Source organism: Megalobrama amblycephala, linkage group LG3, assembly GCF_018812025.1.
Source record: "Megalobrama amblycephala isolate DHTTF-2021 linkage group LG3, ASM1881202v1, whole genome shotgun sequence".
Taxonomy (NCBI): domain Eukaryota; kingdom Metazoa; phylum Chordata; class Actinopteri; order Cypriniformes; family Xenocyprididae; genus Megalobrama; species Megalobrama amblycephala.
In genome coordinates, this window is record NC_063046.1 from 17,588,025 (window position 1) to 17,612,238 (window position 24,214).

A 24,214-nucleotide genomic window follows, 5' to 3' on the forward strand; every position below is an offset into this window, starting at 1 on the left:
CACTGTTGTCAGTTTATTAAGGATTTTCGTAGTTGCAATATAAAAATTAATTTGCACAGAGAATGAAATTTGCCGTTGCAGAGGAGCAAGGTGACTTTCAAAATGAGTGTCATTGCGACAGCACACTCATGACTGCAGTGTAATGTGTAGTGACACTTGGTGGCCTGCAGATGGCGCAAATGCTTTACCGCGCAGATTCATTCACAACCTTCATTGCGTCTGGCGATTATAAAACTGATTTTAATAATACTGTACCTTTAGTCGATTGATTAAATCAAACCCAACTAAGTGATCGCATCTACTCATTGAATACCCAATGAAACTCCATGCCTTGTTTAAAGAAAAAATGAAAGCTAGGAATGTGTTTTATTCCTCACAATTTTAACTGGTGGGAGAGGAAACACGCAAAGAAATTATTATTAATAGCTTTTTACTATCAGGAAAAATGCCTTTGTCAGTAGTTTTAGATCTTTATGAAATATCAGTCAGTTAATTAGGCTATTGAAAAACATGCTTCCTTTTAAGGAGCCTTGACATAGCCTCCTGGGACCCAGGAACAGACTTTTGTCCTCTGTAGTGGACATTATATTTTAGTGATGATTCACTAAAATATGATTCTCTGACATCATACATGTCACAGTTTTAAGTCTGGATGTCCTGTAAAGAGTACATTCAGAGCTTTGCAGAGAAACCAAATTTTTAGAGGTTTCACTTTGACAACAACAACTCTTTGGTCTTTAAATATGACTGAAAATCAAAATGAGCACTTTTATCATTTAAATTGGATTAATTTTCAAATTGTTTGTCATGAATCAACATCTCAGGAAAATGTTATGGAGTTTCTAATCAAAATATGACTTTCTGTTACGAAACAGGACATTGTTTTTATACATGTCCACTGTAGAGGACACCAGGACTTAAATCATGTTTATCAGACATTTTAGGAGACAGAACAAGTGAATAGCGAAATAAATTATATATCAATATTCCTATTAATTATCAGATATTATTATGAAAATGTTGCCAATTATTACTCCCATTATTGCACTTCTTTTTTCGTTACATGTTGCTCCAAGAACACATTAATATGCAAATAGATAGATACAGTGTATAGATGCATTGTGTTGAATGGGAAAACCCATGTATGGCTATTTTACCCACATATTGCATAATTGAGAATCATCTTAATACAAAGTTTGGTTAAAAAAATCCTGAAGCCTAAAAATTGATAGGTGATTTATATATATATATATATATTTTTTTTTTTTTTTTTTTTTTTTTTTTTAACAACTTAGTCCTGGTGTCCACTACAGAGGACATAGCATAGCTAACATATGAATAAAATATAATTTTTCAAAAATTTTCCCCATTTGTTTCTTATGCTCTAAACAATGTAATGACGTGAAAAAATACTAAATTTAAAAAAAAAACTTTTTTTTCTGGGTCTCAGGAGGATGGACATTCAGAGACTCAAACTGGAATTAAACAGGTCTGTTGGTAATGTGGCTATTTAACTATTTTTCATGCAAACTCATAAGTAATTTTTGGTCATAAATGTTAATAATTGGATTAAATGAGTTAATATTAAAATGTTTTATTGTATGCCGTACAACCTTTTCCGGTCCTCAAATGTGATTGGCCGGAAATAAACATTTGATTGGTTGATCGGCGTTTCAAGCATACTAACAGCGTTGGGTCGTTTCGGCGCTTGTCACTTCTCTTCTCAAGTGTTAATTGAGATTTACACGAATAGGTCAGCGAAGAGCTGTTTAGGCGTTTTTATCTCACAGCGTTTTATCTACGCAGAGTAAAGTGAAATTGTCCACCGCGAGGACCCCGTTTTGGAATACTGAATCAGATCGTTGGCTCATGAACGGGTTTCTCTCGCTGTCCAGAGCAGAGAGAAATGGAAACCCCGGAATGGAACTCCAGAAGAATCAATATAGAACGCCTTGATCTGGGAGGGAAAAATCTCTGCCGCTCCGCTTTCAAAATTCACAGACGTGGTTCCAGTCCTGCTTTGCTTTCAGTCTGCGCGTTTCTCGGTGGCGCGTGAAGCTTGATGTTTTGACTTCTTATTAGTTAATAAATATACAAACTAAATTATCCTATTTTGGCCTGAAACCTACTGTAAGTTACCGGATACGAAGTACTTGTTTATTTAACTTGTATAACACAATGGTGCAGTAGTACTGATGCTGCTAATGGTACAGCAGCACTCTTTTTCCAGTGTCATTTCTTAAATGGCATATTAACCGTACGCAAAGGCTCAGTCTTAAAGCGAGTTTAATGAAAAGTAACAATATGAATAATAAGTAAGATTAAGTAGGCTCATTATATCATTCATTCACGGACTCTGGCTTTTATGGCTCCACAAACGAGTTCGCATCCATCCATCTGAATCTACATATGGCGGAGCGTCAGTTCATCATCTCTACCACAAGCACCTGCTCACACATCCAACTGACCGACTACTAGCGCGAGGCTGGGGCTGCGGCTGTCCTCAGAGATCGAGCGAACATTTTCACACGGGAGTCGGACGCTGGAAACGCGTCGTGGAACCTCAGACCGCGTCATACGCCGCAGCCCGTACATACGCGCGATAGATGTGAAGTTCGTTCCTTTGAACACGAGCGCTGTTATTTAGACGTCGTGCTCCGTTCAGAGCCGTGAGAGGTTTCATTAACGGACTGTCACGGCTGAACGGATTTGATGGATCACCTATCCCGTGCATTTCCTCGAAGCGGGCGACCATACAGCGCGCGCTTTGTCTTATTGAAATGATTCTTGGATAACGCTCGGTAAAACACCTGCTTGAAAACCGCGCACTTATCCTCAGCACAGTGAGAGCAGGACATCGTGAGGTTCCTCGAGTAACAGGATGATGGTCTGCGCGTCTTGGCAACACGCTATGCATTCATCTTTACTTTGTGGATGTCGGAGCGACTAAACCCAGAGGTGTCCTGTGAACCCGAAGCCCGCTGATTTAACCCAAGTTTTGGTTGCATTTAAACTGTTTAGTCGTGACCATGCCGGTCAGTGCAATGCCGAGGGGTCGCTCTCTGAGCCCGGTATCTCTGTCCCGCAGTCTCTCCCGGCTGAGGGAGTTTCGAACCCGGACTCGCATCATGCTTTCTCTGGGAGTTTCACAGATGGTGCTCGGGAGTCTCATTTTGGCTGTCAGTTTCGCCGCTTTGGCCCTTACTACATCTCCGAGGGTGAGACATTCGTGTCCCTTTTGGGCTGGATTCTCGGTAAGGTGTCTTTCTCCTTGAAAAATCATGTATTTTTGTGACTTTTCCCTGAACAGAGAGGCGATATTACGCGCCATTTGTGACCCCCAGCAACTGCAGAGTCAGCAATCACCTCACGCGCGCACGATTCTTAGTTTATAATTCAATTCTCCTGCTCATCAACGAGAGCCTGCGGTACAGTAGGCTATTCACCAAATGCCAAATTAAATGGCCTATAAATAATTCTGGAGGAAGGGGGGACTCTTTGAAGCGGGTTTATTGCTTGGGCTCAGGTGAGCTCACCTATGAAAGGCTGTGGCTGGTGAATTACCTCTTATAATGCAGCAGAATGAACCCAAATGCTTAAAGGACATCAGTCAAATTCATGTGCATTTCACTTATGCCTCTTGATGTTCTGTGGGAAAATGTTTCAGCCGACTGTTAAATTCTGACTAGTATTGTTTAATGCATCCTTGTTAGACTTTAAGACAGGAATAATTCTACTAAATTAATCACAATAAGAGCCAATCTTTTTCACCGTCACTGACCACAGTACACACTTTAGAGATGGCTATACATATTTAATGCAGTTTGTCCTATATACTACATATACTAAAAAGACTGTCTTTTTTAGGTGCAGATAAATGTTGTTGTATCTTGCATGTTGTAACTGACACTTTAAACATATTTTGTTTGTTTGTTGTTGCACATTTTTTACATTCTTGTTTGTTATACCCTGCTGATTTCAAAGAGCTTGGCATGCTCTATTTTTATTGATATTTATATTTATTTTAACTTGGTTCAAAAAGAATCTCTGCAATTTGGGAGAGCGTAGTGGGTTCAATTGCCATTGCTCATCAAGTCGCTCACACAAGCACAACCCTCTGATTCATCTTTACCAGGCACTGCATAAGGAACTTCGGTAGGACAGTATTATCAACGCCTTAAAATTTAATTCCGGCAACTGTAAATATTTATGAAGTCACACATCCTTGATTCAAGCCCCCTCACCCGTATGTAAAAGCTCACTGGTGTTAATTATGATTGTGAAAAAGTAATGTAGAAGGGACGGGGACATGTGGTGACAAAGATAACCTCGCCTTGGGGTCAGAGTTCAAACAATAGGGCTCGGTGATCATTCTTCAGACGCTGATGTAGTGCATGCAGCAGATAAGGAAACATGTGGCTGTCAGAAAGCTCAGCTGGTTCTTGTTATCAGTATGATTTGATGTGTGTTTCATGGATTTGTGTATATGTATACTTGGTTCTAAATATCTAATAGGGTTTTGGAATAGATTTTGCGCCCCTGGATTCTGGTGGGAGGCAGATGGCTGTGTGTCCAGGCCTGATGTCAAAGCACTAGCGAGTTGGTGAACACGCTGTTCTCCTCACAGGAGTGGACTGGGCGGCTGATGCATAATGGAGCTCTGCAGAATTACTTTTGCCAATCAGAGTCTGGATTAATGGTGTGATCCTGAGTGAGCAGAGCAGCGGGATAAACAGCATGTGTGCTTGTCCTTGTGCAGGATAGGGATGTGCACGAGTACTCGAATCTTGAAAACCATGACCACCACGACTTAAAAAAAAAAATTGGTTATTGCGGCATTTTGTGCATTACCTGAGGTCTGATTGGTTAGTGTTTGGACAGTATGACGTCCATATTGTGAACTATGGATTTGAAAGCAGTCAAGTGCAAGATGTGCAGCGCCAATCTGCCATACATAATGAGAACACTATAGAATGATGTGAATTCTTTGTGCTTTGGGGTGTTTACATGACAAAATGTACTAAATGGAAAAGTTTTTCCATGCATTTTTGTATTTTTGTTTTTTTGCATATGGATGATATTGATGTCAAAACCATCTCTGTTCACACGGATCCGCGAAAAACAATTAAAAACGCTGTATTATGTTGCCAGGCCAGTAGTTGGCAAGGTCAATTTGTAAAAAAAACACTACGCACCTATAGACTGAACACGTAATACGTATGTGCATGACGTCACCGTTTTTACAAATTTGCATTTCTGTAGTTCTTAAGGAGACAATAACAGTATCGTTTTCAAAAACTTGCACTGTTTTTAAAAAAATTAGCATTTTCAGCCCTCAAAATGGTATTGTTGTGCAAATGAACGGCAAAAATGCATAAACAGTTTTCAGTTATTTGTTGAAAAGAGTCATGTAAACAGCCCCTTAGTTGCCCGTGTTTCAGCGTGTTGTTACTGGAAGAGCGCATACACCACCGGAGTTATATATTCTGGTTAGCACGTAACAAGTTCACTTGTATTTGCGTTCTTTTGTGCTGATACAAGTTGTAATGTTATGATTATGTTGTGTAGAATATCTGATTAATGTCATATGGGCTTCAGTTCACTGGTGTTCGTTCACTATTTCACCTATTCACCTATCGCACTTTTTACTTTTATTACTTTTACTTTTAGAAGTTTCTTTTTTGAAAACACTGATGCATTATTGATAATCTAGCAGTGTTATTTTACTAGCCATATTTTGATATTTTGATCGGCATACTTTCATGTCATCTTTTTATTGTTCAACGTTAATTTGAATATTTTCATATTTTTCATCACCATGATGGACACGCCTTACCCTTGAGTACTTGTTTTTGAGGCCTATCAGTACTTGAAATGAAAAAATGACATGAATACCCATCCCAAGTGCAGGGGGGAAATTCAATGGTTTGAATTCTTCAAAATGTCTTGGGAAAAATGCCATTTCTTTACATCAGTCATTTGATTACCTACCTATGATGGACTAAAAGTGGAAAAGTTTTCCTTGCATTTCTCACATACAGATGACATTGTTCACACAGGTATGCGAAAATGATTAAAAACGCTGTATTATGCAGGCCAAGCCAGTAGTTGGCGAGGTCATTTTATAAGAAAACTCTTTATAAAAAAAAAAAGTTTCCAAATAGGTTTTTTTTGTGTGTGTGTGTGTGTGTGTGTGTGTGTGTGTGTGTGTGTGTGTGTGCAGCAATGCCATAGACTGACCAGTTTTGGTTCCCCAAATAACCTTTCAGTAGAATTCTTAAAAGAACCATTTTTTTTCTTATTGTGAAGAATAATAAAAGATAAAAATATCTTTTTACCACTATAAAGTGGAAAAGTTTCCATAGATGTTGAAGGTTCTTCATAAAACCAATAAAGCACCTTTATCATTGGAGTGAGTCCACTAGTATCCATTTGATTTTCTGTTTATCTGCATTTATTATATCCTAATCCTACAAATCTTTTTATTATCAGGATGCCTAATATATTTGCTTGATTAGTATTTTATTTATTTTACCAATAATGATTTCATTTTTAATGATAATCAGCTGATATTGGACAGCTTCTTTTTTATGAAGCACATTTCAAAATGCATCTTTATCCATACTTTGTATTGTTTTAATTATTTAATGGTAAATGCTGTATTATGGTATTAAATGGTATTAAGTAGAGAAGAACTGGTTGCCATTCATTTTTGCTTTTCGCCATTTTTAATCGCTTTTTAGTTTTTTTTGCAGTTCACTTAAATAATTTGTGGTATTTTAAAATTATTTTTTGCTAATTTTTTCAAAGTACAAATATTCCATGTAATCTTTCTAGTAATATTAGGTCCTAAAGATGGATGTTCATTTTTTTTGTTGTTGTTGTTTGTTTGTTTTAAAATAAAACGATTAGAAAAATTTCTTTAATATAATTTTACATGGAGCATGTTACACTGTAGGATACTGCTGTCACTGCTTAAAACAAAGAAAAGAAAAAAAGCAGAAGCTTTTGTGTGAGGTTGTTATGCTGTAGTGCTAAATATAACGGTACAATTGTGTGTATTAAGTCCCCTTGGGTATGTGTGTGTGTGTATGTATATACTGTATATACACACACACGAGATATTCTCAATTAATTTTAACCATTTTAACCAAACAAGGTCAAAAAAAAAAAAGTGCCATGCCTTTTTTTCAGGTAAGACTTAAGGTTAACTGGTAAGGTCACGTTAAGTACCTCTACATCTTTTCTCTCTGCTTTCTGCTGCTCATGTTCTCCACCTCCCCCTCATCTCTCAGCCCCCTGTCTTTGCTGTAACATCAGAAAGACACAAGAGAACCTGCATCAAGACTGGCCACAGCAGGGAGGCTTGATCAGCAGGAGACCTGTGAATTTTGCGTGCATAGAATTATATTTGTTAATCCATCTTCATGTGAGAATTTAACTCCTGCTTCTCCTCCTTTTTGCAACAAGCCGTTTTGTTATTCTATTCAAACAGATTCTTTCATTCGAAGGCCATCACTGTCTGACGGAAAGAATCTTCAGTGTTGGTAGGATTATGACAGAAAGGTGTTGGAACTCTGACAGCCAGAAACAGACATGTCATCAGGGTAACAAAATGAGTCCTGACAGGCTTATATGAAATGGCCCTCTGTCATATCACATTCCACACAGACCTGAACTGTTTCCTGTTGAAAATAGCATCACTGAAACAGAAAAAATAACCAGCACTGTTAGTGTGTTTGAGTGATACACACTCAAACCCATGTTGTCTTTGTCAATAAGTATTACATAACAGTAACAGTTTACATGCATTTTAAACGTTCAGTTTCAATCATACTAAAGCAAATAATCAATTTTTTTTAAAGTCAGCATGAATTCAATACCTACCATATTTTCCTTGATGCATGTTAAGCCAAGTTTACACTACAGGACTTTAAAGGGTTAGTTCTCCCAAAAATGAAAATTCCGTAATTTATTACTCACCCTCATGCCGTTCCACACCCGTAAGACCTTCAATCATCTTTGGAACACAAATTACGATATTTTACATTAGAGCACAAATGAATCAGTTTATCGAATCAGCGTTTCGGAGCTCCAAAGTCACGTGATTTCAGCCGTTGGCAGTTTGAGACGCGATCTGAATCATGATTCGATACACTGATTCATTTGTGCTCCGAATCTTCCTGAAGCAGTGTTTTGAAATCGGCCATCACTAAATAAGTCGTTATTTTGTTTTTTTTGGCACACCAAAAATATTCTTTTCGCTTTATAATATTAATATTGAGCCACTGTACTCACATGAACTGATTTAGATGTGTTTTTGTACCTTTATGGATCTTGAGAGAGGAAATGTCATTGCTTCCTATGGAGGCCTCACGGAGCCATCGGATTTCAACAAAAATATCTTAATTTGTGTTCCAAAGATTAATGAAGGTCTTACGGGTGTGGAACGGCATGAGGGTAAGTAATAAATGACAGAATTTTCATTTTTGGGTGAACTAACCCTTTAAACGTCGGCAGATCACTGTGCTGTTCAGACTATGTGGTGTTCACACACTACGTGACACTACCTAAATGATCTGCAACAGGAGGGTTACACACTACACGAGCTGACGACAACTCTGTCACCCAACGACTTTATTTGAAAATGGATGTTGGGAGGAAATTAGATTAAATTTTGAATTCAATTTAATTAAATAATTCAACACATAAGTTTACAACATTCTGGCTGACCTCCCAGAGTTAAGGCGACTGTTATTTTAGAACGTTTCCCTTTATTGTTTCCATGACGACGCCTTGTCATGTGACACACCACGGCCAGCCGGCCACACTGTATGACAGATGTATCGCTTTTCTCACCATGTCATCAACTATCTGATAATCTGATTCTCAAATATGTGCAAGTGAGTGTTTTGTCATTTAAAAACCTATATAATGACCTTAATCGTAATATATAACATGAATTCATACATTTGTCCCGAAATACATGTGGCTGGTGAACTGGGAGAACAATAGAGTGAGTGAGCTTTATAGTTACTTACACAATGTGTATCTGATATGAATAAACGTCGCCAAATTATATTTGAATGGATTGTTATTGCTGCTTCCATAGACATCAGTGTATATGTAACGGAGGCCAGGTAATAGTCGCTGTGCAAGTAAACCTCTCTCCTCTGATCTCAAGAGATGCTATAGCGACTGACACTAGGGGTTGCAGCCTTTAGCCTCCTCATTAGAGCGTCTGACTCCCATGCCGGAGACCCAGGTTCAAGGCCCGCACAGAGCGGGGCGAGTAGGACCTGGGTAGAGGGGTTACATATATTTCGTTGGCTGTTGCGGCGCGACACCACAAGATATCGAGTCAGCCGACAGCTCCAGATATTTAGCATGCTAGATATTTGTCTGGCGTCAGTGAGGTGTCGGCGACGCGTCAGCGAGCCTCTTTGATGTGTCGTTGAGTAGTTCACACATAAAGATTGGCAAGTGCCGATCACTTGCTGATTTTCCCCCGATCACAGCCCGACCTGTCGGCGAGCTCGTTAACTTGCAAATCGGGCTAAAATCGGGCTTAAAATCCTGTAGTGTCAACTTAGCATTACTGGTCTTGTTGTCAACAATTTATCCATGCTGTCTCATGCGCCAGAGAAACAAGCGCACTGCCATCTTTAGAATATTGTGTTTGAACTTCGGTTTTTTCTGTATACTTTTATGGCATCGCTGTCGAAGAATAATTAGCTGGCGAAGTTTTTTTTACTTACTGTAGAGTTAACAAAAGTTATCATGAGCATTGTAATGTTTGAAACGGATGTAAGTAGACATCCGTTTTAATTTTTTAAAACGAGCAGTTCATTCATAATTCCGTAAGATCTTACCGTCATGCTGTGGAAATACAAACTGGTACATAATGAGCACAGCACTGAAAAGGGGCAGGGCAACATAAGGTCTATTGATCATGTGATTGTGGCTCAGCTTCATATAGCATGTTTATACATTAATCAGACTATAGTTGGCCTCAACACTGAACACTCCAGAAAAAAAGAAGTGCAGCGTGTATTCATTGCTTCAAATATTCAATTATGCATTGTATACTCAAACTGAAAGACTTTAGCTGGATTACACAAAAATTCACTATATCTTGATTGTAACTGCAGATGTACATACCTTTTTTTTTTCTTCATGTCATTCCCTTAGAGCGGGGGTGTCCAAACCTGCTCCTGTAGGGCCACTGTCCTGCAGAGTTTAGCTCCAATCCTTACTAAACACACCTGAACCAGCTTATCAAGGACTTCAGACTCACTAGAAACTTCCAGGCAAGTGTATTAGAGCTGGTTGGAGCTAAAAACTGGAGGATGTTGGCCCTCCAGGAGCAACATTGGACACCCCTGCCTTAAAGGTCCCGTTCTTCGTGATCCCATGTTTCAAACTTTAGTTAGTGTGTAATGTTGTTGTTAGAGTATAAATAAAATCTGTAAAATTTTAAAGCTCAAAGTTCAATGCCAAGCGAGATATTTTATTTAACAGAAGTCGCCTACATCGAACGGCCAGTTTGGACTACATCCCTCTACTTCCTTCTTTAATGACGTCACTAAAACAGTTTTTTGACTAACCTCCGCCCACAGGAATACACAAGAGTTGCGTTTGTAGAGTGTGTTTGTCGCCATGTCGTCAAAACGCTGTTATTTTCATCCCGCAGTCCAATCACCGGGTCTGATTCCGGCTCAAATTGATAGGGTAAAATTAGACATGTTTACAATAACACTGAGCGCGTGCATCTCCACGTTATGGTAAGAGGCGTGACTTTTCCGGGCAAGATGCGCTAAACTGCTGTCGAATCACAACACAGGAACCGCTGGCACAATCAGAACTCGTTACGTATTTCTGAAGGAGGGACTTCATAGAACAAGGAAGTCATCAGCCCGTTTTTATGACAGTGGAAACAGCGGTATACAGATAAGTAAATTATGTGAAAAATACTGTGTTTTTTTTACACGCGAAACATGAACACATGTTATATTGCACACTATAAACACAATCAAAGCTTCAAAAAAACACGAAAAACGGGACCTTTAAGGTGATGACACACAGGGCAACTTTTTGAGCCATGTTGTCGAGCAATGTTGCTTAGGCACTTTCCCATTGAGAATGAGCAACAAATTTCTATCTGGATACTTTAGATTGGTCGTGGGCAATTTTTTGAGATCCTCCAATCAGATTGCTAGCAGCCGAACACATGACTGGCTTAGAGATTTCAGAAAAAAATCGAACAAGATGGCGGCAGTAGAGCGAAGAAAAGGAGCGTGAACTTGTATCTTTTAACTCTGGTAAGTTGTCATGTGTCGACTCAAAACAGGGAATTTACCTCATTTACTGCTTAAAGTACCAACAGGTATCCAATTTAATGTGCATAGACTGTAATGTAGCCATTGAATGTTTTCAGTTAAATACTAATACATGCATTACTCTTAACATTTGTAGTGGCGTAATCTGTTGGGCGTATAGCATGTGAAAGTAGCTTTTGAAGCAATTGACGCAGGTTCGAATCCGCCAAACTTTTCCTATCACAAATCAGATCAGAAAGACATTTATATTCAATAAAATCAAAGAAAATATTTGAAAAGTTGAAATAAAGTGCCTAACAAGTGTTTATAATAAAGTATTTATTGGGTTGGCAATAGATTTGCTCCTCTCTGATTAGTTGCTGCCAACTGTCCGTTGCCCTAATTAGTTGCCCTGTGTCTCACCAGGTTGCCCATTGACAGCAACATTGCCCAGCAACATTGCTCAAAAAGTTGCCCCGTGTATCATCACCTTTAGAGTGTACTGCATGTATGAATGTGTGTAGTTTGTAAAGTTTGCATCAGTGTAGATTTCCAGCAAAGCATCCCACAAACCTTCTCACTTTCTGTATAAATCCTCACTCAGTTAGCAGCTTAGAGGAAATCCTGTTCCAGGGTTGTCCAGAGGTGCACTCTTTCCCATTATCCCCCACAGAGATGAGGCAATCTGAAGTAGCCCTGCTGCTCTGGATGACCACTCTGGGATGAAATTCATTGCGGCGCTCTCTTTGGGGAGTAAGCTGGCAACATGGGCAAAACTGACTGACAGTTGCACGCGGCATGCGGTTTAGGATAAACACACTCGGGGTGTGCCGTGGTGTACTATTGTTTGCCAGTATTTTGTTGCAGTAGTGTGTGAATGTGTCCCCTGAATGCACTTATGTCACTTTCATGTGCCCTGCATCACTGAGTCACTGAGAAACCACTGGTGCTTCATGAGGAAACTGCTAATTATTAATTCATAAAAAATGTAAAATTAAAGTAACTAAAAAACCAACATTCTGATCCATGCATTTCTAAAATAGAGTGCTCTGGACAGAAGTTCATTTTTTTTTTTTTTTTTTTTTTAATCTGATCCCACATTCTGAAATGTCTGATGTCAGCTTCTCATTCAGTATGAGCTTCTGCTGTAGAGACACTCTGCATATTTGTCAAGCATCAAACTGACTTTTGTAAAACAGCCGTAGAGATGTAGAACAGGAGGAAATCATTAAACTCCACAGGCCTCCTGCTTATAGAATCACTGCTTATAATTTGAAGTTCTGTTTTCAAATGTTAAGCTTTTCTTTACCATGCAGTACTAATATATGTGTGACCCATGATTATGTAGGAGTCCATGTGTGGGCATCATGTGGTTTCACACGCATAACACTGAAGCATTGCAGTCTAAATTTGACTTTTAATCATGATGGGTGGGAGGGCATGTATTACGTCTACATGCGATAATGAGTGTGAGACTGGGTTTATTTTCAGAATTTCCAAATTAGTGCCCTCTTCTATTCCAGTTCTTAACTTTAAGGAAAACCTTAAAGGGATAGTTTCCGAAAATAAAATGAAAATTCTGTCATTTACTTCCTCTCAAGTTGTTCTAAACCTGTATAAATTTCTTTGTTCTGCTGTACACAAAAGGAAGTTATTTGGAAGAATTTTTGTAACCAAACAGATCTCGCCCCCCATTGACTGCCTGTGTGTTTTTTTTTGTTTTTGTTCCTACTATGGTAGTCAATGGGGGACGAGATCTGCTTGGTTACAAACATTCTTCCAAATACCTTCCTTTGTGTACAGCAGAAATTTATATAGGTTTGAAAAAACTTGAGGGGGAGTAAATGATGACAGCATTTTCATTTTTGGGTGAACTCTCCTTTTAACTTTTCCTTTCAGCTCTTCTAAACCATCCCTGCCTTTTCTTCATTCCAGCATTACCCACAAATAAAAACACTGTCAGTTCTCCCTAGCTCAGTTTAATCAGCTCATTTCATTGTGGTCACCATTGTTTACTCCATTCCAGAACACATCTCTTATTTTGCCGAGGAGGAGCCTCTGTTGCCTTACTCACCATTTTGGATCCTTGCCTATGCATTGCATTTAATACATCATACTCATTGTCTTGTTTCTTTTTGCTGCATTCTGAGTGTTGAACATTGTGACAAGAAGAACAGGACCAAGGCCAGGTTCAGAGAAAGGTGGACAAAGAGAACAGCAGAACACATCTTGTTTGGAGTGAGGTAGGGCTGTCAGATGTTTTGTTCTCTTTGGCAAATTTTTTTATGGCTAAAATTGAGCAAATAAAACCGATTCCATATATATATATATATATATATATATATATATAACAGTACGTATAATATAAAGTAAGCTTGCATTTCCACCCTAACTGAAATAAATGTCACTGTTCTACAAGATAGCATGTGTCTACAGTTTTTTTTTTTTTTTTTTAAATGAATTGCAGTCTTTAAATGAATTGCTATGAAACAGTCTGCATGCGACTAGGTGGAAATTGGTTTTGTGTTTTTTAGCATGTGAAAAATATTCTAAAAAATATTGCTAGAGCAATCAGAGCTTGGATCTGGACCAATAAAAAGACAAGGGCTGTTTTGATAATGCAAGAGCAATTCTGCCGTTTTTCCATCCATAAGTATCTACCATTAAAAGAGCATAATTCCAGCAGTAAAACCTTGTGTACATATTGAAGTGTCGGTCTCTGCGTCATTTAAAGCTTTGATTAGTGATTAATGGTTTAGACATGGAGTTAAAGAGGAAAAATCGCCTTTGTGGTTTGTGTGTGGAGCTGGAAGAATTAAAATCTCTTTGCATACTAATTGGTAAATTACAAGTTTGCCTGAGAGAATAGGCATGGATGGGAGTTGTTCATTTCCTGGGTTGGCTAAATTGCCTTGCGTAATTGTTTCTGAATATGAAACATGATTAAAGACTGAGGAGGTGGGATGGATCTCATTTAATGAAACTTCTCAGGCGCAGGTGGCCATACTTAGATGAGATTTCCATGAGCAGTCCATGTGTAATCCATAATTTCTGCAAATAGCAGGCCATTAAAAGAAGTGCAATAACCGACACCTTAAAAGAATAATGCTTCCTCGCTCACATGTCTACCAACACAACACTAGTTCTCACTGCAGAACGCTAAAACTGACACTAAACAGATAATGTGAAAAGTGAGTGTATCTGTGACCATTTCTTTCCATAGAATTGAACCTCCCTGCAGTATGTTACCAGTTAAAAACTTCTGGTTTACTTTCAGCTTATTCTGGCCTAGAAACACCAAATTAGACAGTAAGAGAATGTCTGGTTGACGTGTAGTCTCTGCCTCACGCCATGGACCGCTAGCTGAACATCTGATGCATATGGCGCACTAAACTGGAAAGACTTCAGCATTTTCAAAGTCGCCATCTAATTGGTGGAATTCTACAGGATATCATAGAGATGTGTGTTTCGCGTTCTTTAATGGTCCGCCTAGAAACCGTGACGCCAAAAAGTATGTGAAGAATGTAAAATTTGCGGTATAGGATGCTTCTTATTTGTGCATCCTTGTTTCCTTTCCTCGCGTCTTAGCTCCACCCCTTCATGATGCGAGGGAAAGACGCAAGGAAAAGATGCGAGGACGGAGGAATTGAATCAAGTGAAATTATATCCTCGCTCCCTTTAGCGTCATTTCAAAGCGTCATCAGCTGCACTCAAGGGATCTACCCATATGTTGTTAAAGTTTGGATATTAAAAAAAAGTATAAGTAAATAAAGCAAGATGCCCCAGTGAAATATGTGAGATGTAAAGTTTATTTAAATTATTGTGACAGATATGAAGGGGGTGGAGAATTTACACGTGTGTCAGGTTTCTCAACGAGAAAAACTTCCGCACATGTGTATCCTCGTTCATGACTCCTCAGGAAGCTTCCTCACTCCTGGTTCCTCGCGGTACAATTATAGAATTGAGATGTCCTTCAAGATGGCTGAGTTCAGTCGTTTTCCGGGTCATAGGATGGAGGAGCGAGGAAACGAGGAGGGATATTGAGAAGCACCCGTAGACTCTTTAAAATGCGTCTAAGAGTTTTACACACCGGTCTGTTATTGTAGGGACATCAGTGTTACATTTGATTGGTTGCTTTACATGTCAGTCAGATGGCCTATGGACGGTCTTTGGCCAACGAAAGCAGCTATGGAGTCCAGACCTCTCTTCCGTCAGTCTGAAGGTCTGGCTACGCGAGACTAGCTGACGTGTAACATGAGCACAGTTGAAGCGCATGAAGCACAGCTCATTATGTTCTTATTTGGTCATTTGTATCAAACTTGCCTTCATTTCCAAGTGGGCTAGTACACCTGACTCCTGGAAGGGACAGATAAATGGCTCTTTTCCACTGCGCGGCACTGTTAGGCTCAGCTCGGTACGGCACGGTTCAGCTTTTCCACTGCAGTTTAGTACCGCTTCAAAGTGGGTGGGATCATAGATTGATCATATAGTTGCGCGCCTCTACTGCCATGGATCTGCTCCTCATCTACCAATGAGTCTGCACCTCATCTACTGACCACGATACAGCCATTTCTTTTTTCAATTTGTGCGACAGTCATTTAAAGCAAGTCGTTTCGCGAAGTAATGATACTGCGGTGGCTGTTACTGACTATTTAAATCTAGCGGGTTTGGTGTCTTGTGTTTCAAACCCAATGACGCTGGTAGTGACGACCCTCTGACCAATCAGTGATCTGCAGTGTCACATTTGGAATTGGTACGGCTTGCTTGGAACCTCAACCGAGGTGGTACTATTTAAGCGAGCTGTACTGAGCCGTCCCATGCAGTGGAAAAGCGCCAAAAAGTGAGCCGTATCCAGCCATACCGAACCGTACTTTGCAGTTTCAGTGCAGTAAACCTGTTTTCTTTGGGTGGATGAGGTTTTTTTCTTAGTTTGTATGTGGAAACATTTTGGTTTCAGGGAAAGGATGAGTTAATTCGCGATCTCAAGGGTCTGTGCCGGTTGGGCACATGCCAACACTCACTAGACTAGACACTCCTCTGCGGATCAATCACTTTCCTCTGGAGACTCCATTACTGAATTTGCTCTCACGCCACTCACAGTTAAATCACCCATCTCTGACAAAGTGTGCTAGATCAGTTAATTAGATGGATTCTGATCAATGATTCGATTTGCATGTTTTTCCCGCCTGGTTATTTGGTTTGAGTATATCGTGCAGCATTGCAATGTATGCCTCAGTCATTAATCTTTTGTGGTGACCTCATTTTTTGTGCACTCCCAGAAATCACTGCACGTTACGAGCTCCCCTGTGAGCCTGCAAGCTGTTCAGGTGTCAGCGGTCAGTAGTAATTCATTTTCATTGTGCAATTCTTTATTATAAGTAGGCTCATTTTTCCTATCATTTGAGTGTCTCATCTCCAGGGACTCACACTATCCCTGCTACTAATATTCGTCTCATTGCTCATCTGCTGTTGTTACTTTCTCTCCATCACTTAAAGTTACATAGACTGTCCATCCCATCATGACTCTTGCTCCTGCCTGTCAGACGTGGATTTCCTCATGTTTTCTCACGTCACACGCCTTTATAGAAACAAAAGTGTAACACTTTACAAAAAAGTTCAGTTAGTTAACAGTAATCAGTAAATTAGGTGTCATGACTTAACAGTCAACTTACACCTTTTTTATTGTTGTTTAAAGGCACAATCTGTAAAAAATTTTGTAATAAAATATCCAAAAATCACTAGCACAGTGTGAAATATTTCATGTAGCTGTGTTCTTATGTTTTCCCAAAAGTTCCCAAGGATTTGTAAATCCAGAGAAATTCCAATTTTAAATAATGGCTAGTTCCTTGTCATTGTCACCTATAAATAATGTAATATCCGCGCTATCCCCGGTAGAAACTATGGCAACTCTCATGGAAAAAATGCGAAAGTGTTGGTTATACAGACTAAGCCTGGTTTCTACCAAGGTTTTTTTTTCTCCATTTTTAACAACTGTTTGCCACCTGATGTCACCTGTTGGAGTTTGGGTTCCTTGCCGCTGTCGCCTTTGTCTTGCTTGGTTGGGGACACTTGACGTGATATTCAACAGTGCTTTGATCTGCCTGCATTGACACCATTTTCTTTAAGAGCTGCTGTGCAGCCAAAATTATATACCAGTTATCACTGTAAAGCTGCTTTGACACAATCTGCATTGTAAAAAGCGCTATATAAATAATTTTTGCTGTTGTGTCATTCAGTCATCATGGATAACGATTATTCATTGGCGAGTACAGAACCCCAATAAAAAAAAAAAGAAAAAAAGAGAAAAACCTGTAAATATAGCTCAACTAAGGCAAGCAGGTACAGAGGATTTGAATGTATATTAATGTCAATAATAGCACATATAAACAATTCGAGATACAGATATGACATGACAGCTGATAATGAATAGGTAGATTCACTTGAAAAACTGTCAAGTGTTCGTAATTATACAGTATAATTCTGTGGGTTATGCTGATGAAATTACACATACAGTTATATTGCACTTTGTTTGTACTTGAAATTTACTTTTAGTACAATTGTTTTAAACGCGTAAAAATGCACAGCATTAAAGGGTTAGTTCACCCAAAAATGAAAATAATGTCATTTATTACTCACCTTCATGCCGTTCCACACCCGTAAGACCTCCGTTAATCTTCGGAACACAAATTAAGATATTTTAGTTGAAATCCGCTCAGTGAGGCCTCCATAGGGAGCAATGACATTTCCTCTCTCAAGATCCATTATTGTACTAAAAACATTTAAATCAGTCCATGTGAGTACAGTGGTTCAATATTAATATTATAAAGCAACGAGAATATTTTTGGTGCGGCAAAAAAAAAAAAAAAAAAAACGACTTATTTAGTGATGGCTGATTTCAAAACACTGCTTCAGGAAGCATCGGAGCATAATGAATCAGCAAATCAAATCATGATTCGGATCGCACGTCAAACCGGCAAACTCAGGGCAAACTGCTGAAATCACATGACTTTGGCGCTCTGAACAGCTGATTTGACACACTGATTCACAATGCTCCGATGCTTCCTGCAAGCAGTGTTTTGAAATCGGCCATCACTATATAAGTCATTATTTTGTTTTTTTTTGGCGCACCAAAAATATTCTATTCAATATTCAATATTAATATTGAACCACTGTACTCACATTAACTTATTTAAATATGTTTTTAGTACCTTTATGGATCTTGAGAGAGGAAATGTCATTGCTGGCTATGAAGGCCTCACGGAGCCTTCGGATTTCAACTAAAATATCTTCATTTGTGTTCCCAAGAGTAACAAAGGTCTTACGGGTGTGGAACGGCATGAGGGTAAGTAATAAATGACAGAATTTTCATTTTTGGGTGAACTAACCCTTTAACCCAACAAATCATTTGACAAATAGTCACATATCAGTAGCAGGCTTATATAGCATTAAATTTCACGTTCCTTGCAACAAATTCATTGCGATGACATAAAATAGTGTGATCAAATGTACAGATAATACAAAAACTAATTCATTACCTCATACGTGAATTCAATACTTCTCTGCATGGTGAAGACAAAATCTCCCATCGTTCCACTCTCCTTCATAGCGTCATCAAGCTTCACCTTTGTTATCGTTTTGAAAATGTGACCTCTGGTGGCGAAAACTTACATAGTGCGCCTTTTAATGTTAATTTTTAAATACTATATTTTTCATAGGTAATCCATGTTTGTTTATATAATAATACCTAATGTTAATTCATGCAGCTTAAAATTCTGTCTTTATTTACTCCCCCTCATGTCATTCCAAGCCCGTATTACTGCATATGTATGTCTGTGTGGAACATAAAAGAAGAGATTTTGAGGAGAAACGAAAAAACATCCATATAATGACAGTCAGTAGGGTCATAAAAGATATTTTGAAGAATGTTTCAACCACTTCTGAACTATATGTTCTAAAGAAGAATGTCACAGGTTAGGAATGATATGAAGGTGAGTAAATGATGACAGTTTTCCCCAAAAGGGTGAACTGTCCCTTTAAAGATGTTCTAGTATATGTAGAAATGAACATTTAACCTAGATTAATGAATGTTGTAAAATTATTATTCATTGCTAGTTCTTTGAACCTTACTATAAAATGGTACAGATGAGACACTAAGCAAACAAACCTCAATTGAATATGGAATAACTTTCTAACAAACAGCAAAAGATAAATTTTATGTACCTGCAGGCAAGAGGAGGATTAAAGTTTTACAGCTTCCCACCTCACTCTGTATACCATATAACACACATTGATCCCAAATAACAGATATACAGTATACTGATCTATGCCGAAGGGCATGAATATAAACCTAATGAGCTTTAGCATGAAAAAGCTTGAGCTCCAGCCAAGGCGTAACAGAGAAGTTGGCATAACAAGATCAACTCTTATGGTTAGCCTTACTCCGGAGGTATTAGCTTCCATTTGGTGGGCTGTCCGTCAAAAAAACAGGCCAAGGGCTAGGATCTGCTGCTCGCCGCCGTCTGCAGTGGGCGCTTTGGATGACTGCGCCTCGGATGATGCACCTCAGATCTTTGTGCAGACGCCTACTGCCTCTCAGATCTGAGTTAAAGGATTTCATTCAATGTCTGCTGTCAAAGTGATCTGCTCCTGAGGCTGTCATGCATCATTAAGACATGTTTGGATCTGGCTAAGGCACCTGCACCGGGATTCTGATGATCAAACGCAACATACAACACATTTCACTTTTTAAATCGCTGGTGGCTTAAAATATTGACCCTGAATGACGTGATGAAAGTTACTACTTGTTTTTAGTTTGGAAATCTATTCCACATGCACACACAGACTGTTTTTCGAGGTAGCGGTGTGTTCAAAGACAAAGAGAAAGAAATAGTACTTTCAAATACCAATGCAGACTGTTGTGGAAATCCATTTCAAACTTTTGTTGCTCCCAGTGCAGTTAAAGATTGAAGCTAAGCATCTAAAGAGTTGTGTATTGTGTCTGTATGTGAGCTCAGGGGATGAGTCAGAGCTGTTATGAGGCAGTAGTTTTAACAGCAGCTTGTGGTGTGCTGCAGCTGTGGAGTGATAAATCCCGTAAGCAATAAAAGACATTTTCTTGTTGTGGACTGCAGATGCGTTAATGAGTACGCTCTTCTTTGTCCTGTCGATGACCTATCGTGTTCTCGCTCTTGTGTGTGGTGATCTCTTACACTTCCTGTGGCTGGTAAAAATTGAGCAGTAGTTTGTGTATGTGCCGGTCTGAGTCAGTATTGGGGTGTGTGTGTGTATTTGTGTGTAAGAGACTTTTGTGAAAAAGAACATAAGTCAACTCTTTGTTGACCGTGATACTTCAGATATGGATTATGATGCAATACAGGAAGAATCTACAGTTCCGTTCAAAGGTTTTGGGTCAGTATGATGTTTTAATGTCTCTTATGCTCACCAAGGCTATTAAAAAAGCTAATAAATATTCGCTCAAAATATAGTAAAAACAGTAATATTGTGAAATATTTGTACAATTTAAAATGACTGTTACCTATTGTAATATATTTAAAATGTAATTTATTCCTGTGATGGTAAAGGCTGAATTTTCAGAATCATTATTCTAGTCATCAGTGTCACATGATCCTTCAGAAATCATTCTTATATGCTGATTTGGTGCTCATTTCTTATTGTTATCAATGTTGAAAACGGTTGTGCTGCTTAATATTTTTGTGAAAACAGTTATGCATTTTTTTCTCCAGGAGTCTTTCATGAATGGAAAGTTCAAAAGAGCAACATTTAATTGAAATAGAAATCTTTTGTACCATTATAAATGCATTGGTAACACTTTAGAATAACTCACGCTATGAAGCATTAGTTAAGCATTAGTAAATAGTTAATTCATCATTTATAAAACATTAATAGACATTAGTAAGCCATTTATAAATACAGCTATAAATGCTTTGTTCTTGATTTATAAGCATATCTATAATGAGTTTAATAATTGTATTTTCATACTTTATTAATGATCAATTTATCATTTCTAAATTATGTATTACATTATTCACAAACCAGTAATTTAGGAGTTGTCAGTGGTTCATAAGATCATTTAGGAAGTGTAAGTAAATGATTAATAAAATATTTAAATGTACATTTATGCATCTTATTATTTAGACATATAGTATTAGTTTATTGTGTTAATAAATGCTTTATTAACATATTCCTAGTGTCAAAACTACCTCGGTACTAACTTTAAAACATTAGAGAACAGCAATGCAGAAGATCACTGAACCTTTAAATCTCATTTATAAAAGCTTTACAAAGCATAAATAGTCCTCACTTTAGATGAGCTCACAAAAATAGTTAACTGACTACTTCTAAATGTTTTATAACTACCTGAATTAATCATGAATTGCAGTAGGAATATTTGTTAATAAAACATTTACTAACACACTAAGTAACTATTACTATGTGTCTAAATAATAAGATGTATAAATGAATGTTTGAATAGTTTATTATTCATTTACTTACACTTACTAAATGAACTACTGACAACTCCTAAATAACTGGTTTGTAAATAATGTAATACTTAATTTAGAAATGATAAATTGATTATTAATAAAGTATGAAAATACAATTATTAAACACATTATAGATATGCTTATATATCAAGAATAAAGCAATTATAGCTGTATTTATAAACTGCTTACTAATGTCTATTAATGCTTTATAAGTGATGAAATAACTATTAACTAATGCTTAACTAATGCTTCATAGTGTGCAGTTATTATAAAGTGTTACCAATGCATTTACTGTCACTTTTGATCACCTTTTATTAACTCCTTTTCAAAAAAAAAAAAAAATCTTACAGACCCTCTTTGTTCTCAAAGATGAATAGGTGGAATTTTTAACTTACATTCCCCCACAAAAAAGGGGAAATTTGAGTGCACTTGGGCATAGAAGCAATATGGAAACAGTTGTTCACAAAATGTCAGAGTGACTGCGTGTATGTCAGAGAGCTTTTACACACTATTAGCACTCACACTAGAGAAAAGGTGCCATGAAGTTTTATATAAGTCTGATGAAGTGTTATATTGTTCCTCTGTTCACACTTAACAGCTAGGCTACATCTCTTTCTCTTGTTTATGTTGAAGGAATCGTTCACACCAAACTGAAGTTTCTGTCATAATTTACTCATCTTTATGTTGTGCAGACCCTGTGTTATATTTGTTTTTCTGAAACAGAAATGGAGATAGAAATTGGAATGGTGATGAAAGATTATAATGCTAAGTAATGTAAGTAATTATTATGATTTATGCACTATATTCCAAATCTTCTGAAGCCATGCAATAGTTCAAGTGTGAGAATTTAACTAATGACCAGTGTAACACAAAAGGAGATCTTGTCCTCTGCTCGTAGCCTTGAGCATATTCAAACTTGGCTCATGAAGACCAGGTCTGATGTCAGTGATGCCAGATGCTATCCACCTTATTTTTCAATGTGGAAGTAAGCTTTTTCCTGACAATGTGAATGCAAGACTGTCAATTTTTTATCTGCTATAGGTATATAATTAGAAGAGAAAGCACAGTAAACGGTACATTTCGGTAAACAGTAAATTTGTACTAAAAAAACAGTAAATTATAGTTTGCAATATCAAGCAGGATAATGGATTATTTTTCCGGAAGGAGCTGAAACCGGTAGCCTTCCATATTTAAGTTAAAAATGGCTGTGTCTGCTTTTATGTTAAAAATAATGTGAATAGATTTAAAGGGTTAGTTCTAATTATTAATCTAAGTGCTAATTAATCAATCAAAAATATCTTAATTTGTGTTCCGAAGATGAACGAAGGTCTTATGGGTGTGGACGACATGAGGGTGAGTAATAAATGACAGAATTTTCATTTTTGGGTGAACTAATTCTTTAAGACTATGGCAAATGGGAAGGTTAAAAAAAACACATTTGGGTCTTTTCCTTACACAAAGAATATATGGTTACAGAAAATTTGGAATAGCGTGCACAAGTCATATGGACATATATCGTTATGTTGTCTGTCAATGCATTGCATTAAAGCTGCCTAATAGACAACCTCAGTTAGGCAGCTGACACTCCTGGACCAGGAGCCATGTCAACAGGTCAGTGCTCTGTGCAAGCTTTACCTACACCCCATAAATGGACCGTCCCATGTCAGGTGGTGTTCTGTATTCATCCTAGATGAGTGAACAATCAGATTTGCCACCATACATTCACTCCACTTCCCTTTGACACAAAGAGCCTTTATGAGCCAAGCGTGGCCCTTTACAAAGGCACATCAGGCTGGATATATGCTGCTCTTTTGTGCCATGATTAGTAAAGTGGGCTTGTTGGGAAAGGGTGTGACCTGTGTTCTGAATACCAGCAGTGCACTGGTAGAGTTATGGCTATGCAGGGGTGGAAAGCGTACTGAAAAAATATACTCCAGTACCATTACTTGAGTAGATTAAATTACTTGTCCAGAAAACTACTTGAGTAAGAGTAAAAGAGTAGCTTATTTAAAAGTACTCATGAGTAGTGAGCTGCAGATTCCCCCCTTATAAGAAACACTGTACACTGTGATTTTTAAAAAAAGTAGCAAACAATGTACATTCTGCAATTCTCATTATCTTTCATTATTTGTCAGAAAGAATGAAGAACATCTATCATCTAACAGTTTAAATTTTTTTATGCCATTTTTTTTTTTTAAATACATCAAAACAATGTGGAAAGACTATTACAGAGATGAAAAGGTTTTCACTCATCACTATTTACATCATAATGTACGAAAAAATCATCCCCTACCTTTTTACACAGCTACATTTACTCAAATTGTTATGCTGATAATATAATTTGTAAGGTAAAAATTGCATTAAATATGGAAGTATTTCCAGGGAAATTTTTTC

At 37.9% G+C, this 24,214-nt stretch overlaps 1 protein-coding gene across 2 annotated transcripts in view; it reads left to right on the top strand.

Moving 5' to 3' along the window:
- The first annotated feature begins 1,655 nt into the window (after positions 1-1,655).
- Positions 1,656-24,214, top strand: part of fam189a1 (family with sequence similarity 189 member A1) — a 143,509-nt gene continuing 120,950 nt past the window's right edge. For both annotated transcript variants that reach the window (XM_048184364.1, XM_048184365.1), the window contains exon 1: positions 1,656-3,254. In XM_048184364.1, coding sequence (XP_048040321.1) covers positions 3,030-3,254 — 225 coding nt within the window. In that variant the 5' untranslated portion in view covers positions 1,656-3,029. The remainder of the gene's footprint in view (positions 3,255-24,214) is intronic.